The sequence below is a fragment of the Anabrus simplex genome, chromosome 4 (genome assembly GCF_040414725.1).
Source record: "Anabrus simplex isolate iqAnaSimp1 chromosome 4, ASM4041472v1, whole genome shotgun sequence".
Classification (NCBI taxonomy): Eukaryota; Metazoa; Arthropoda; class Insecta; order Orthoptera; family Tettigoniidae; genus Anabrus; species Anabrus simplex.
In genome coordinates, this window is record NC_090268.1 from 130,318,679 (window position 1) to 130,333,101 (window position 14,423).

The 14,423-nt window shown below is 38.1% G+C and overlaps 1 protein-coding gene across 1 annotated transcript in view; it reads left to right on the top strand.

Moving 5' to 3' along the window:
* Positions 1–14,423, top strand: part of LOC136871696 (NBAS subunit of NRZ tethering complex) — a 297,103-nt gene that overhangs the window by 254,020 nt on the left and 28,660 nt on the right. The window contains exons 39-40 of the mRNA XM_068227188.1: positions 1,719–1,845; positions 6,384–6,512. Coding sequence (XP_068083289.1) covers positions 1,719–1,845; positions 6,384–6,512 — 256 coding nt within the window. The remainder of the gene's footprint in view (positions 1–1,718; positions 1,846–6,383; positions 6,513–14,423) is intronic.

The following is a 14,423-nucleotide window of genomic DNA, read 5'->3' on the forward strand; positions in this document are numbered from 1 at the left end:
AAAATGTCATCTCAGGGGGAAATATGTTTCAAGAAAACCTACACTGAAAAGCAGCTGCTGGGTGCAAAACAAGCTACAAAGAATTTTTTATTGCAAGACTAACAAGTAATGAGCAAATTTTATTGTGTACTATGATATACTTTAAAACAGATTGCTGTTGGAAAGGGCAAACGGGGTGCTTTGGATTTGACTCGTAAACGTTTTGAGGGGGCGGTGGGGTGCGCGAGTTAAAAATGGGATTACTGATAACCCACTTCAAAGGTTGGCACCTCTGCTACAGAGATAATAACTAACAATTAATCTGATGCCCAGATGGAGCATACGCTGAACAATAGCTAAGGAATGCACAGATACGAGAGCTTTAATATTTGGCACAGAGTGTGACACATGTGTCTTGTCATTGGCACTAAGTGAAAGTGGAGTCATGATGCACACGTGTCACTATTGGTCACAAAAATATTAAGGGATAAAAATAATCCCTGCATATATTTCACATTTTGTATGGCACCCAATGTTGGGCAGTAACAACAGACACTGAGAGTTGTCTCCATGCCATGCTCCGATGGATACTGGGTATCTCTGTTCATGACAGTGTAATCAATGACACCATTCGGAAGCAATTTGGTGTGTCATCAATTACAGAAAAGATGAGAAAAAGCTTTTCACTGGTTTGGTCATATCCTGAGGGTGGTATCTTCTAACAGTTGTCAAAAACCACTTACCAACTGGAAATTGAAGGCCAACAACCACTTTGGCAGCCAAAGCAGAAGTGAAAGGATGCCATAAGGATTTACATATTATTGGCCTGCTCCCTGAAGATGCATTTGATTGATCAAAGTGACGTTCAAAGATCTAAAGAGCTGACCTTGCACCTGTGCGAACATGCAATGATGACGACGACAATGGTATCTCGCATGGGTTGGTCTTCAGGAGGCAGTATGAATGTGAAAGCATGCATGCTCATGCACAGTTCGAAGTGTAGCAGTCTCAGCTTGTCTGGATAAAAGCATGGTAAATACAAATTTTAAAAAATCATGTAATGATTATAGTTCTGAGCATTGAAATGGAAGGTTGGAAGGGCAAGGAAATGAATAATTTTATACTGTACATTTATTATAGATAGAAAATTATGTTACAGACCCTAATAAAATATTATTATATGAAAGTGTGATGCTTTTATCACTTTTAAAAGGTACTGTACATTAGTTCTGATTAAGATCGATTTCCTATATCCTCACATATGTCTCAAATCCCAATTTTTAAACTAAGATTATAAGGGAAAAATGTATGAAATATACAAGAGTGTATACAGTAACTAAAAAGATGCAATATTTTATTGTAGTTTCAAGTTGTAATGTATCTATATTACCATAATTTTATGACTTCTTTTTTGTATTTTTGATCAGATCTCTCTGAAAACATCTCTTAATCAAAATTAATTACATTCATTTTAAACTTATCATGACACCTGCTATCATATACCTGTTATGTCATAATGCCTCATTATGATTTATAGCATATCTTAATTAATCTGGAATAAAGGACCTCTCAGGACAGATTTTACATTTATATTGCCAATGGTTTAGTATTCTTGTCTTTTAAAAAAAACATAATTATTTTTCCATTAATGACCAGTGGTCACTGGTACTACTGCTCCCCATTGCATAATATTTATTTTTTGATTTTAGAAAGAACTTGCCAAATATAATTCTTTTCAGGAATGCTTCTAATGACCCTTGGTTACAATGCCTACACAAAGTAGTTAACTTTGAAAGTGGGAATGATGCTAGTGACCAAGAACACATCTTGGAGGACATATTCAAGAAGAACAGCTTTTCAGAGGAGGTAAGGGTAATTACTACTTAGTTGATTTCTTTAACTGTCGCATAGGAGTGAATGTTCCACTTTGTTGTAACGTGAGAAGGGTTGATGAGGGCCATTAAAGTTAAATGGATACTGTATGGTTATGCCTTTTAGTAAACTATAATTGCTTTTAGTAAACTATAATTGCTGGTTGACGTAACTCTGGAGAAATGATAAATTTTCGTTCTTTCTGTTTAAAACAGACATTTTTACTATATAAGTTAATCAGTCTGTCAAATTATTTATTGTGGCTACTTGTCATTCCAGTTCCCTAATCATTAGGTCTCAGGATTTGTTTGTGCTGAATCTAAATCATCAGAAGATTTTATAAATGCATTAATTGACATTTAGTGATTATCTTGGAGTGAATGTATTAATAAGGTCACTGAACATTAGCTCCTCTACCTACTTTCACAAAATGGGAGTTGGCTTGATAATGTTTTTAACAGGTTTTAATTACACTTCCTTTTTATTTGCTGTACTACGGCATACCTTTGAGCACTTTCACCAATTTCTTGTGTTTGTTGTGTTGTTTCTTTTTTCTCTACTTTTTTTCTGTAAAATCATATCGTGAAGTCGGAGGCACGGAGATACCCCAGTACTACATACACGAATGAGACAAAATCAAGGATCAAACCAAAGCAGATAACATACTTCTCTACACACAACATAAACTCACTCATGCAAACTGGTAAACTAAAAGTGATCACCGACATAATGGACCAACACAAAATTCTTATCATGGGATTACAGGAAATTAGAAACACTGACCAGGATGCCTTGGAATCTCAAGGGTACAGACTTTATAAAGGTATACCCGGGAAGAGAGTGATGAAGAATGTCCCACAATTTGGAACAGGATTTTTGGTCAGCCTTAAAATAATAAACTCAGTTTAAGAATTCAGATCACAGTCTCCACGACTCTCAACGCTCACCTTAAAGGCATCTAATAAAATCTATACCATAATAAATGCCCATGCTCCCACTAATGATAAAAACAACTCCTCAAAAGACCAGGAGGAAACAGGAGAATTTTGGGAACTATTGGACCAGACCATAGATAACATACCCAAGCACCATATAAAATTATTAATAGGCGACTTCAACGCTCAACTAGGCAGAAAAAGAAAATACCGTGACATCATCGGAAAATGGCCAGCACACAAGAAAACAAATAAAAATGGAGAGAGACTAGTTGACCTGTGTAGAAACCATAATTTAATCTCAAAATCTACATGTTTTAAGAGGAAACCTCAAAAACTCAAAACATGGAAACACCCTGACTACACTAAAGGAGAATGGCAACTGGATCATGTCTGCATGGACAAATACCACCACAAAGAGATCTATAACGTCAAAGTTCTCCGAGGAATAGACACAGGTTCAGATCACTATGTAGTTAAAATTAAAATTAAACTCACTTCCCAGAGGAGACAACAAAAGCAAGCCCTTAAAACTAAAAGAAAAATAGATCCTACCCAGCTAATCAACAACAAAAATTACCAGAAAGCAACTGAAAAAATAAAAATCACAGATAAACTTGAAGACTTAGTACACAACCTTAAACAAATTGCAGAAGACCTGGCTCCAATTAAACCACGTGAACCAATTAAAACAGTGAATGTGATGAAACAGTGGAGAAAAGACATCAGGCATGGCTATTACATCAGTCCCAAAAGACAGAAATATCCTATCAAAAGCTAGTAAAACAGAGAAAAGAAACTACCCAAGTCTTAAGAAGAATAAAAAGGCAACATCATAAGGACACCCTGCAGTTAATTGAAGAACAGTTCAGTAAAACTCAATCAAGGGACTACTACAAAACCTTCAGAAAGCAGCTCCAAAAATATGAACCCCCGACCCTACTGATGAAGGATGAAGATGGTAAGCTGGCCCATAACAATAAAGACAATGCAGAAATTCTGGCTAAACATTTCAACAAGCTTTTAAATTGTGAGGAACCTACAGAACTCCTTCATTTGGACACCAACACCCCGATAAAAACATCACCAGAGAACATCAATCACCCCACAATAAAGGAAGTCTACCAAGCTCTGAATAAATTAAAAAACTACAAAGCACCAGGAGAAGATCAGACCTTTTCGGAAATCTGGAAATATGCAGGAACATCAGCAAAAGTTGCCCTCCATCAACAACTTGTCTCTATCTGGATTAAAGAAGAACTACCAGAACACTGGACAACAGCCCTCATTCATCCACTGCATAAAAAAGGGGACAAAACTGACCCTAATAACTACAGGGGAATCTCGCTCCTAGACATAACATACAAAATATTTTCAATAATCATCCTTAATAGGATAAGTTGACAACTTGAGAAAGAACTAGGAGAAAATCAAGGAGGTTTCAGACCCTGGAGAAGCTGTCCTGATCAGATCATGAGTCTTAAGTTGATAATGGACTATAACAGGAGAAGAAACAGAGATATGGTGATATCATTTGTAGATTTCAAGAAAGCTTAAGACTGCATCCATAGTGAATCTCTGTTTAAAATTTTAAGACACCTTGGACTACACCCCAAATTAATAAACATGATAAAATTGACTCTCACCAATACCAAATCAAAAGTGCAGTTTAGGGGTGAAACATCAGAGACATTTGAAATTAAAACTGGACTACGGCAGGGAGATGGGCTCTCACCACTTTTATTTAACTGTGCTCTAGAAATGGTAATGAGGGAATGGTTTAGAAAATGTCCCCCCAAAATAAAGATTGGCCGAAAAATCAAAACAAATTGCCTGGGTTTTGCTGACGATTTAGCATTACTAGCAGTGGACAAAAAAGAAGCAAAAACCCAGATATCAGAACTTCAAAACATTGCAAATAAAATTGGCCTCAAAATATCATTTGAAAAAACAGAAATTATGCCCCAAAAACCAACACAGCTAAAAGAAGTCACCATAAATGGTAATAAAATCAAAATAGTAACTCAGTTTAAATATCTTGGAGAAGTAATAACACATAACTTAAATGAAAAAATCTCAATCCAAGTAAGAACAAATAGATTAGCTAAAGCACAAAAATTAACATGGGATATCTACAAAAAGAAATGTCTATCAATAAATACAAAAATAAAACACTACAACACAGTTATAAAACCGGAAGCCACATATGCAGCAGAAACACTCTTTTACCTGAATAAACAATCAAAGACTGACAGACTTCAGAAAATTGAAAGGAGGATTGGAAGAACCTGCATCAACAAAAAATACCAGAAAGATGGACAGTGGCGGTTAATACCTAACAAAGTCGTGTACAAAGAGCTAGAACCCATTACAGATACTATGCGTAAGAGGAGACTGGGATTCTTTGGACATATCATGAGGATGCAGGACTCGAGACTTCTGAAACAACTAGTACAACACAATCTCGTCTCAAAAAATACCACAACAGGATGTAAATGGATCAGAGAAGTAAGAGAGGATCTGAAGGAAATAGGCCTTACAACAGAAGACACCACAAATAAGATAAAATTGAATACAAAACTCAAGAATACAAACCTCCGCTTTACCCTTACACAAAACAAACCAACAACATGCACATTTTCAACTGAGGAAAGGGCACGAAGATCGGAGCATCTGAAGAAGTACTGGGAGGACCGCAAAGCCCGAACAATCCCTTCAAAGAGACCTGAACGACGGACTGACTAAAGTGATCCTATGTGGTCATAGAAGAAGAAGAAGAAGAAGAAGAATAGATGGTAGGATGCACTCATTGTACCACTTTTAGGTTTCATTAATTATTTGTGTACAATAACTTGCCTTGTCACTGAGAACAGAAATTTTCGGGTACTGGAAAGGAATGCAGCACATCATCTCTGAACTGATTTTATTTTATATGAAATTGTATCCAAGGTTGTTCCTTTCAATTGGCATACAAAATATTTCCTTCACTTTTTTTTTTTATTTTTTTTTTATTTTTTTTTTTTATTTTTTATTTTTTACAACATAGACTTTGCTAGGAAAAATGTAAATGCTGATAACAAATTTGATCCTGTCTTGTTAAAATGGTTTTTACAGGCTGTTGGAAATTATTTTAAAAAATCATCTTGCCTTATCGAAAAGGAAGGGTCTGTATGGATATGTTTCTTTTTTCTGTGAAGAAGAGCTTTGTTTAATTTTAATTTTAAAAAATGAAAATTGAAAGTGTGTCTTATATTGTTTTTTGCTTGCATAGTTTTTGAGTGAACCTAAAGTGCATTTTTTACACTCCTTTGAGCAGGATTTCTTATTCATGTTTCTTATTTCTTAGAGGATCATACATTCTTAGAAATCATTTACTTGAGACTGTGATTTGACTAACCTGATTCAAATTGACACATCCGATCTTTTTGTGAGAACTATTGGTGTGAGCTTAAAAGAGATTCCTCTGCATATCTGTATACATTGTCCATGTGCCTCAGTTAATTTTTTGGTATTTATGGGCAGTTTTCTTCTTTTGTAATAAAATAATCTATACATTTCTCTAAGCACATTTGTAATGGGATACTATTGTCTTTTAAGTGTTTGCAGGACTTGGTGACTAGTTCAGAAAGTAGCGTCTGCATCATTCCTCTGCTTCTGACGTGTCTGCTGTCAGACTATGGCAGTCTGCATAGAGTGGCAGCAACTTTGATTCAGAAGTATTATCGTGTAAGTATCCGTTTGGAATATTGTCTGTTAGGTCATCACCCCAGAGGCTGGGTCCTCATTTAGCACTATCCAGGGTTATGCGGTTATAAGGAAACCCCAAAAACCAATGGTAGCACCAAAATCAGGCGTACTAGGCAGGATGAGGAGTGAGGTAGTTTGCCATTGCTTTCCCCACTGGGTCAGAAAGTACCATTGCAGCAAGACTGACCCTATGAGCAACACCTTTCATAACACTCAGATGTGCTCTGAATGTCAGTACTCAGCACTACCTATACCCCAGTAGCTTCGATATTGTCACAGCCATGGATGTTGACTGGGACTTCGGTGGAAGCTACACTTTACTCAGTCCTGTGCCAAGAGATGGATGCAGAAGTACTGTCTCCATCAAGAAATAGCATTTTACTTGGTTTGCCTGTTCATCTGCAAATAAGGCAGTTAACACAACCATTTTCCGATAAAAGTATTTTTCTTACAAGGAACAACTCGAACATTCTGAACCACACAAAAACATGCTTAGTATTTAGATTGTTCATCACAGAACAGTGGTCTGTGATTTTTCCAGGCAGAACTCAACAGTTGCTTGCTGCTGCAATTAGACACTAGCATGTTGTATCTGCACTGACAAGTATTGCTGCAGTACGAGTGTGTCTTGGAGTGTTTTATTGTGGGTTACATTGTAAACTGTGTACATTGGCATGGTGAGGAGAATTACCGGTTATCCCAGGATGCCAAAATATTAGAAACAAAGCTGCAACATGCTGAATATGGAAACAATCAGAATGGAGGATGTTGAGTTTGGAAAAAAATGTTATATAGCATAATAATGCAGAAAACTTTGTTAAGACGTTTCTGCAGGGGACAACAAAATGAACGTGTTAAGCGGAAAACATACTACTCAATATACAAATATACCGGGCGAGTTGGCCATGCGGTTAGGGGCGCGCGGCTGTGAGCTTGCATCCGGGAGATAGTAGGTTCGAATCCCACTGTCTGCAGCCCTGAAGATGGTTTTCCATGGTTTACCATTTTCACACCAGGCAAATGCTGGGGCTAAACCTTAATTAAATCCACGGCCATTTCCTTCATACTCCTAGGCCTTTCCTATCTCATGTCGGTTAGCAGCAAGATTGCTGAATAACACAGTGAGTCTATTTGAACTTGTATATCACATTCCATTCAGAAGATAAAAATTTATTTTGTGTTCAGTGGTACCAGTGAAGTGTAGCGAATATTTGTCACGTGATACGGTAGCCTAGATCTTGATTAGGAACATAATCATCTGAAATTGACTAACGTGGTGCATATTTGTCTTGTGATAGCCTAGTTATGGATACAGAAAAAGTCGTGAAATTCCTTACTAATGAAGAAAAAATTAAAATCTTTTAGTCGACTGGCATCCGCATCTTTAAGCGCGCAGAGGTCCCGAATGTTGAACTCGCACCTTCGAGTTTTGACTCTATCATTCGACTTGGTCGAAGTGCTTCAAAATGGCGGTCAAAGTCATTCCTCCTGGTTCCTCCCGGTCGCATATAGTCAAGTATAACATCCAATTCATTGTCTAAGAGTGTGACCAGAAAATAATGCTCAATAACCCACTGCTCTGAAATAAAAGGCTTCTATGAATATTTGTTTCAGAAAGAGTGTATACTGTAATAATACTCAGATATTTTTATATGTTTTCATATTTCCTGTTTGGTATTTTTCACACCTTTCAGTGCACTTGTTATTTCATTAGCCTCAGCAGAAAAGGTGCTCATCTTTAGAAATGTTAGATAAAGTTTTCACTGTACGTGCGGATACACAATGTAAAAAGCCCTCATGTCGGAAAAGATTGTATCTAGTGTTTCCATATCACTGCTGGATAGCTTTTATTCATAATTTTTTTTTTTTTGCACCTGGCTTAACGTCGCACCGACGCAACTGTGGCGACGGATCTTACCCGAGTTAGAAATCACGTTTGTTTCACAAGGGATGACAAATATAATTTTCAGGGCTAGGAAAAATGTGATCGTACTAACCGGTAATAGTAAAAAATTGTGACGCGATAAGTGAGGTATTTTTATATAGATTTAATGCGATGAGAATCGGGACTTCGAATTTACGACGTGCTAAGCGGGAAAACGTGTTAATGAGGAACGCACTAACAAGGTTTCACTGTACATATTTTGAATGAGAGGGAGAACGTGCACCTGAAGGTGGCTGTTCAAGCAGTACAAGACTCGCATCTGCAGAGCATCAGGAACTGTCAAGTCAAAATTGAGTGTGAACTATCAGCACCCAAAAACTTGAGGCCCAGTGTATTAGAAGATATTGATGACAGTATACCGGAGAACATTTATGAAGACTATTACAATCTTGGCTTCAATTCCTATAGCAAACTAACGAGGCACTATAAGTGCATTTACCGAGCAGGTGGCCATGCGGTTTGGGTCACGTAGCTATCAGCTTGCATTCAGGAAGTAGTGGGTTCACACCCCACTTTTGGCAGCCCTGAAGATGGTTTTCTGTGGTTTCCCATTTTCACACCAGACCAATGCTGCGGCTGTACCTTAATCAAGGCCACGGCCACTTCCTTCCCGATGCTAGCCCTTTCTTATTCCATCATCACCATAAGACCTATCTGTGTCAGTGCAACGTAGAAAAATATTGTATAAGCAAAAAGAAAGAAAAAGTGCATTAGAAGTAAATCAAATTGCAAATTCATTTTAAAATGTGACTTAGCAAACAACAAGAAGAAACTCACTTCAAAGGAAAAAGACTGTTACAATTACAAACTTTAAAAGAGAATGTAATGTTGAAATTTGACAAATGTATCTACAGTTTACTATTGATATTTTCACATGTTGGCACTTGAAGCATCTAAAATAGTAGGCCTGGACAATTTCAAAGCTTTGATTACTTTTATCAACAATCTTAAGGCTGAATAAGGCATATTATCACATTCATCACACATAAGGACATAGAAGAAGATAATAATATACATCGGAATGCACAAGATTTGTGGAGGAAGTGAACAGATTTATAATGTGCGAGTGTGGACGAAGGACATGTTGATATGTTTGAAAGAGTGATCAAAGTCAATTTCATTATGAATTGTCTCACAGGGTGGACAAAACTACAGCTTGTGTTTTGCAGTCTGTACTTAGCTCTACACACAGCTATACAATTGATGTGGCTTTATCAACGAGTGATTAGCTAACAAGCTGTTTTCTAGAGACCCAAGGCGCTTTTGGCATAGATGTTTCAAAGAAACTTGAAGCAACATGTCCACGTAACATTCATGTGGAGGCAAGAAAAAGTGGAAAAATAATGAAAGAGCATATGTAACGTTTTCTTACTTAAGTCCTTGATGAACATGTAAATGTGTGTTTCCTGGTCAGGTCATACAGATTGTACCCTTTTAGATGCAAGTTTTCCAAACAAGGATGCTTTTCACCGCAAGCAACAAAATATTGCCAACTTCTTGATGCTTACTTCTGTTGGTAGTATAAGCTGATTTTGTAAGACTACAGTGTGAAAAACCACAACTAATGTTACACGATTGACACTTTATCATTAAAATTCACTCTGTGATGTACATGGCATTTCATTATTAAAATTCACTTTGTAATATAAAATCAATTTCTGCACCAAAATACAAGCATGTGTTGCAATATGCTTGGCAAGAGGTAGATTATGACATTTACATACCTATATCAATGTTTGAAAATGTAATTAGCGTGGCTTTTGATATTGGACTGCTTGAATGTAAAAGTGTAGCTTTATTGAGATGTGCACTTTGCTTTAACCACTTCATTGAAATTGCACATCTGCACTTTGAAAACCAATATCAGCACTATCAGGTCAGTAGAACAAATTTGTTTAATGTATCGTAATTACTTTAAGTAGATGGAGCAAGTGGCTGTGCAGTTGGCATCACATAGCTGTCGACTTGCATTCGGGAGATAGTGGGTTTGAACCTCACTGTCGGCAGCCCTGAAGATCATTTTCTGTGGTTTCCCATTTTCACACCAGGCAAATGCTGCTGCTATACCTTAATTAAGGCCATGGCCACTTTCTTCCCACTCCTAGCCCTGTCCTATTCCATCATTGCCATACGACCAGTCTGTGACGGAGCGACGTAAAGCAGATTGCAAAAAAAAAAATGCATACTTTATCATTATAGACCATTATGCCTTTCAGCGTTCAGTCAGCAAGGCTCTGTGAATTTACTAAACGTCGCCACAATCCTCTGTTTGCAACTAGTGCTGTGGCCTCATTTATTTCTATACCTCTTAAATCATTAGAAACTGAGTCCAAACATCGTCATCTTGGTCTTCCTCTACTCCTCTTACCCTCCATAACAGAGTCCATTATTCTCCTACGTAACCTATCCTCTTCCATTCGTCTCACGTGACCCCACCACCAAAGCCAGTTTATGCGTACAGCTTCATCCATTGAGTTCATTCCTAACTTAGCCTTTATCTCCTCGTTTCAAGTACCCTCCTGCCATTGTTCCCACCTGTTTGTACCAGGAATCATTCTCACTACTATCATGTTTGTTACTTCTAACTTATGAATAAGATATCCTGAATCCACCCAGCTTTCACTCCCGTAACGCAAAGTTGGTCTGAAAACAGACCAATGTAAAGATAGTTTCGTCCGGGAGCTGATTTCCTTCTTACAGAACACTGTTGATCGCAACTGCGAGCTCACTGCATTAGCTTTACTACACCTTGATTCAATCTCACTTACTATATTACCATCCTGGGAGAACACACAACCTAAATACTTAAAATTATGTACCTGTTCCAGCTTTGTATCACCAACCTAACATTCAATTATGTTGAATTTCTTACCTTCTGACATCAATTTAGTCTTCGAGAGGCTAATTTCCATACCATACTCATTGCACCTATTTTCAAGTTCCAAGATATTACACTGCAGGCTTTCGGCACAATCTGCCATTAAGACCAAGTCGTCAGCATAGACCAGACTGCTTACTACATTTTCACCTAACTGAATCCCTCCCTGCCACTTTACACCTTTCAGTAGATGATCCATGTAAACTACGAACAGCAAAGGCGAAAGATTACAGCCTTGTCTAACCCCTGTAAATACCCTGAACCAAGGACTCATTCTACCATCAATTCCCACTGCATCCCAATTGTCAACATAAATGCCTTTGATTGATTTTAATTATCTACCCTTAATTCCATAGTCCCCCAGTATGGAGAACATCTTTTCCCTCGGTACTCTGTCATATGCTTTCTCTAGATCTATGAAATATAAACACAACTGTCTATTCCTCTCGTAACTTTTTTCAATTACCTGACGCATACTGAATATCTGATTCTGACATCCCCTCTGAGGTCTGAAACCACCCTGGTGTTCATCCAACTTACTCTAAACCAGTGATCGCACCCTCCCTTCCAAGATGCCAGTGAATACTTTGCCTGGTATAGTCTACTAATCAATGAGATACCTCGATAGTTGTTGCAATCCTTCCTGTTCCCTTACTTATAGATAGGTGCAATTACGGCTTTCGTCCAGTCTGAAGGTACCTTACCAACACTCCATGCTAATTTTACTACTCTATGAATCCATTTATCCCTGCCTTCCCACTATACTTCACCATTTCAGGTCTAATTTCATCTATCCTGCTGCTTTATGATAATGGAGTTTATTTACTATCCTTTCTGCTTCCTCAAGTGTAATTTCACCAACATCATTTTCTTCCTTCCCATGAGCTTGGTTGTTTGCAACATCACCAGGAAGATTTCCTCTTACGTTGAGAAGATTTTCAAAATTTTCTCCAGTGATTCCCTGGGATCTGTTATAAATTCACTTGAATTACCCAAAACACTGTTCATTTCCTTTTTTCCCTCCCTTCCTTAGATTCTTTAATACTGTCCAGAAAGGTTTCCCTGCTGCTTGACCTAGCCTTTTTAAGTTATTACGAAAATCTTCCCAAGACTTCTTCTTGGATTCAACAACTATTTGTTTCGCTCTGTTTCTTTCATCTATGTACAATTCCCTGTCTGCATTCCTGATAAGCCTTCTTTTTACATTTACGAGCTGCTCTCACTTCATCATTCCACCAAGAAGTTCGCTTTTTTCCGTCTTGACACATAGTCGTCCCTAGGCATTCACTTGCTGTTTCTACTACAGTATCCCTGTATGCCACCCATTCTCTTTCTATATCCTGAACCTGCTTACTGTGCACTGTTCAAAACTTCTCACTAATCATATCCATGTACTTCTGTCTAACTTCCTCGTCCTGGAGATTTTCTACCCTTATTCAATTGCAGACAGATTTCACTTTCTCTATCCTAGGCCTAGAGATACTTAGTTCACTACAGATCAGATAGTGGTCTGTATTATCGAAAAATCCCCGGAAAACTCTCACATTCCTAACAGATTTCCTGAATTTGAAGTGGGTTAAGATATAGTCTATTATGGATCTAGTACCCCTAGCCTCCCATGTGTAGCGGTGAATAGTATTATGCTTGAAGAATGTATTCGTAACAGCTAAACCCATACTAGCACAGAAGTCCAGCAAACGCTTCCCATTCTCATTAGCTTCCATATCTTCCCCACATTTACCAATCACCCTTTTGTACCCTTCAGTTCTATTCCCAACTCTCGCATTGAAATCGCCCATTAGCACTATTCTATCCTTGCTGTTGACCCTGACCACGATGTCACTCAATGCTTCATAAAACTTGTCAACTTTATCCTCATCTGTACCCTCACATGGTGAATACACGGACACAATTCTAGTCCTAATTCCACCAACTGACAAATCTACCCACATCATTCGCTCATTTACGTGCCTAACAGAAACTATGTTGCGTGCAATGGTATTCTTGATAAAGAGCCCTACCTCAGACACTGCCCTTTCCATTTCTAACACCCGTCAAGTCCACTTATAATCTCCTATCTCTTCCTCGTTATCTCCCCTTACCCGAATATCACTTACTCCTAGTACATTCAGATGCATCCTCTTTGCTGACTCAGCCAGTTCTACTTCCTTTCTTCCATAAGGCCCATTAATATTGATAGCTTCCCATCAAATTCCATTTCGTCCGCCAAGTTGTTTCCAAGGAGTCCCTCGCCTGTCAAATGGGAGTGGGACTCCGTTACTCCTTAAATGTTAAATGTACTCCTTAAAATGTTCTGAGCTTGGTAAATTCATGAAGTAGAATGCTACCCTACTTACACATAGTCCAAGTGAGGATCTTTCCCCTAATGGGTTAGGGACCACTGGTGAATTGTATAGTCCTAGCCGCCTGATCATAAGGAGGGCCACAACTCAGAATATGTCCGAGATGCCCACTCCCATTCCATATCAACTAGTATCCTGACTCTCAGGACCACTTACTAGGCCACTCAGCCGTTGCCCGTGGTTCACAAACTAGGACGTAACTACAGTAACCCACACCATGAACCAAGAACCAAGGAAAAAGAAAAAGAAAAGAAAAAGTAGTTTAAGCAGAGGGTTTGTGACACTGTTGATTAAAAATGTAACAATATTCTCGTGGCATTGAATTGTGTGCGTTTTTCCTCAAATTATAATGTTTCTTTCCATTACCCAAGTTCTTCTCTCAGGACTTGAATAGATGATTACTCTGATGTTTCTTAAGGTAGAATGCATAGTTTTGCATAGGATTGACCCAGATCACTGTCATTGTGATGAATGATCTGTATTTTAAGCATGTTTTCATGCAGTTCAGAGTGTTTGAGGTAAAAGGTGACCCTTGTTAGTATTGCATTTCTGCCTTTTATCATGTGAAAAATGTGTTCACCAGGCGACTTGTCCATGCAGCTTGGGGCACACAGCTGTGAGCTTGCATCCGGGAGATAGTGAGTTTGAACCCCACTGTTGGCAGCCCAGGAAAATGGTGGGGCTGTACCTTAATTAAAGCCACG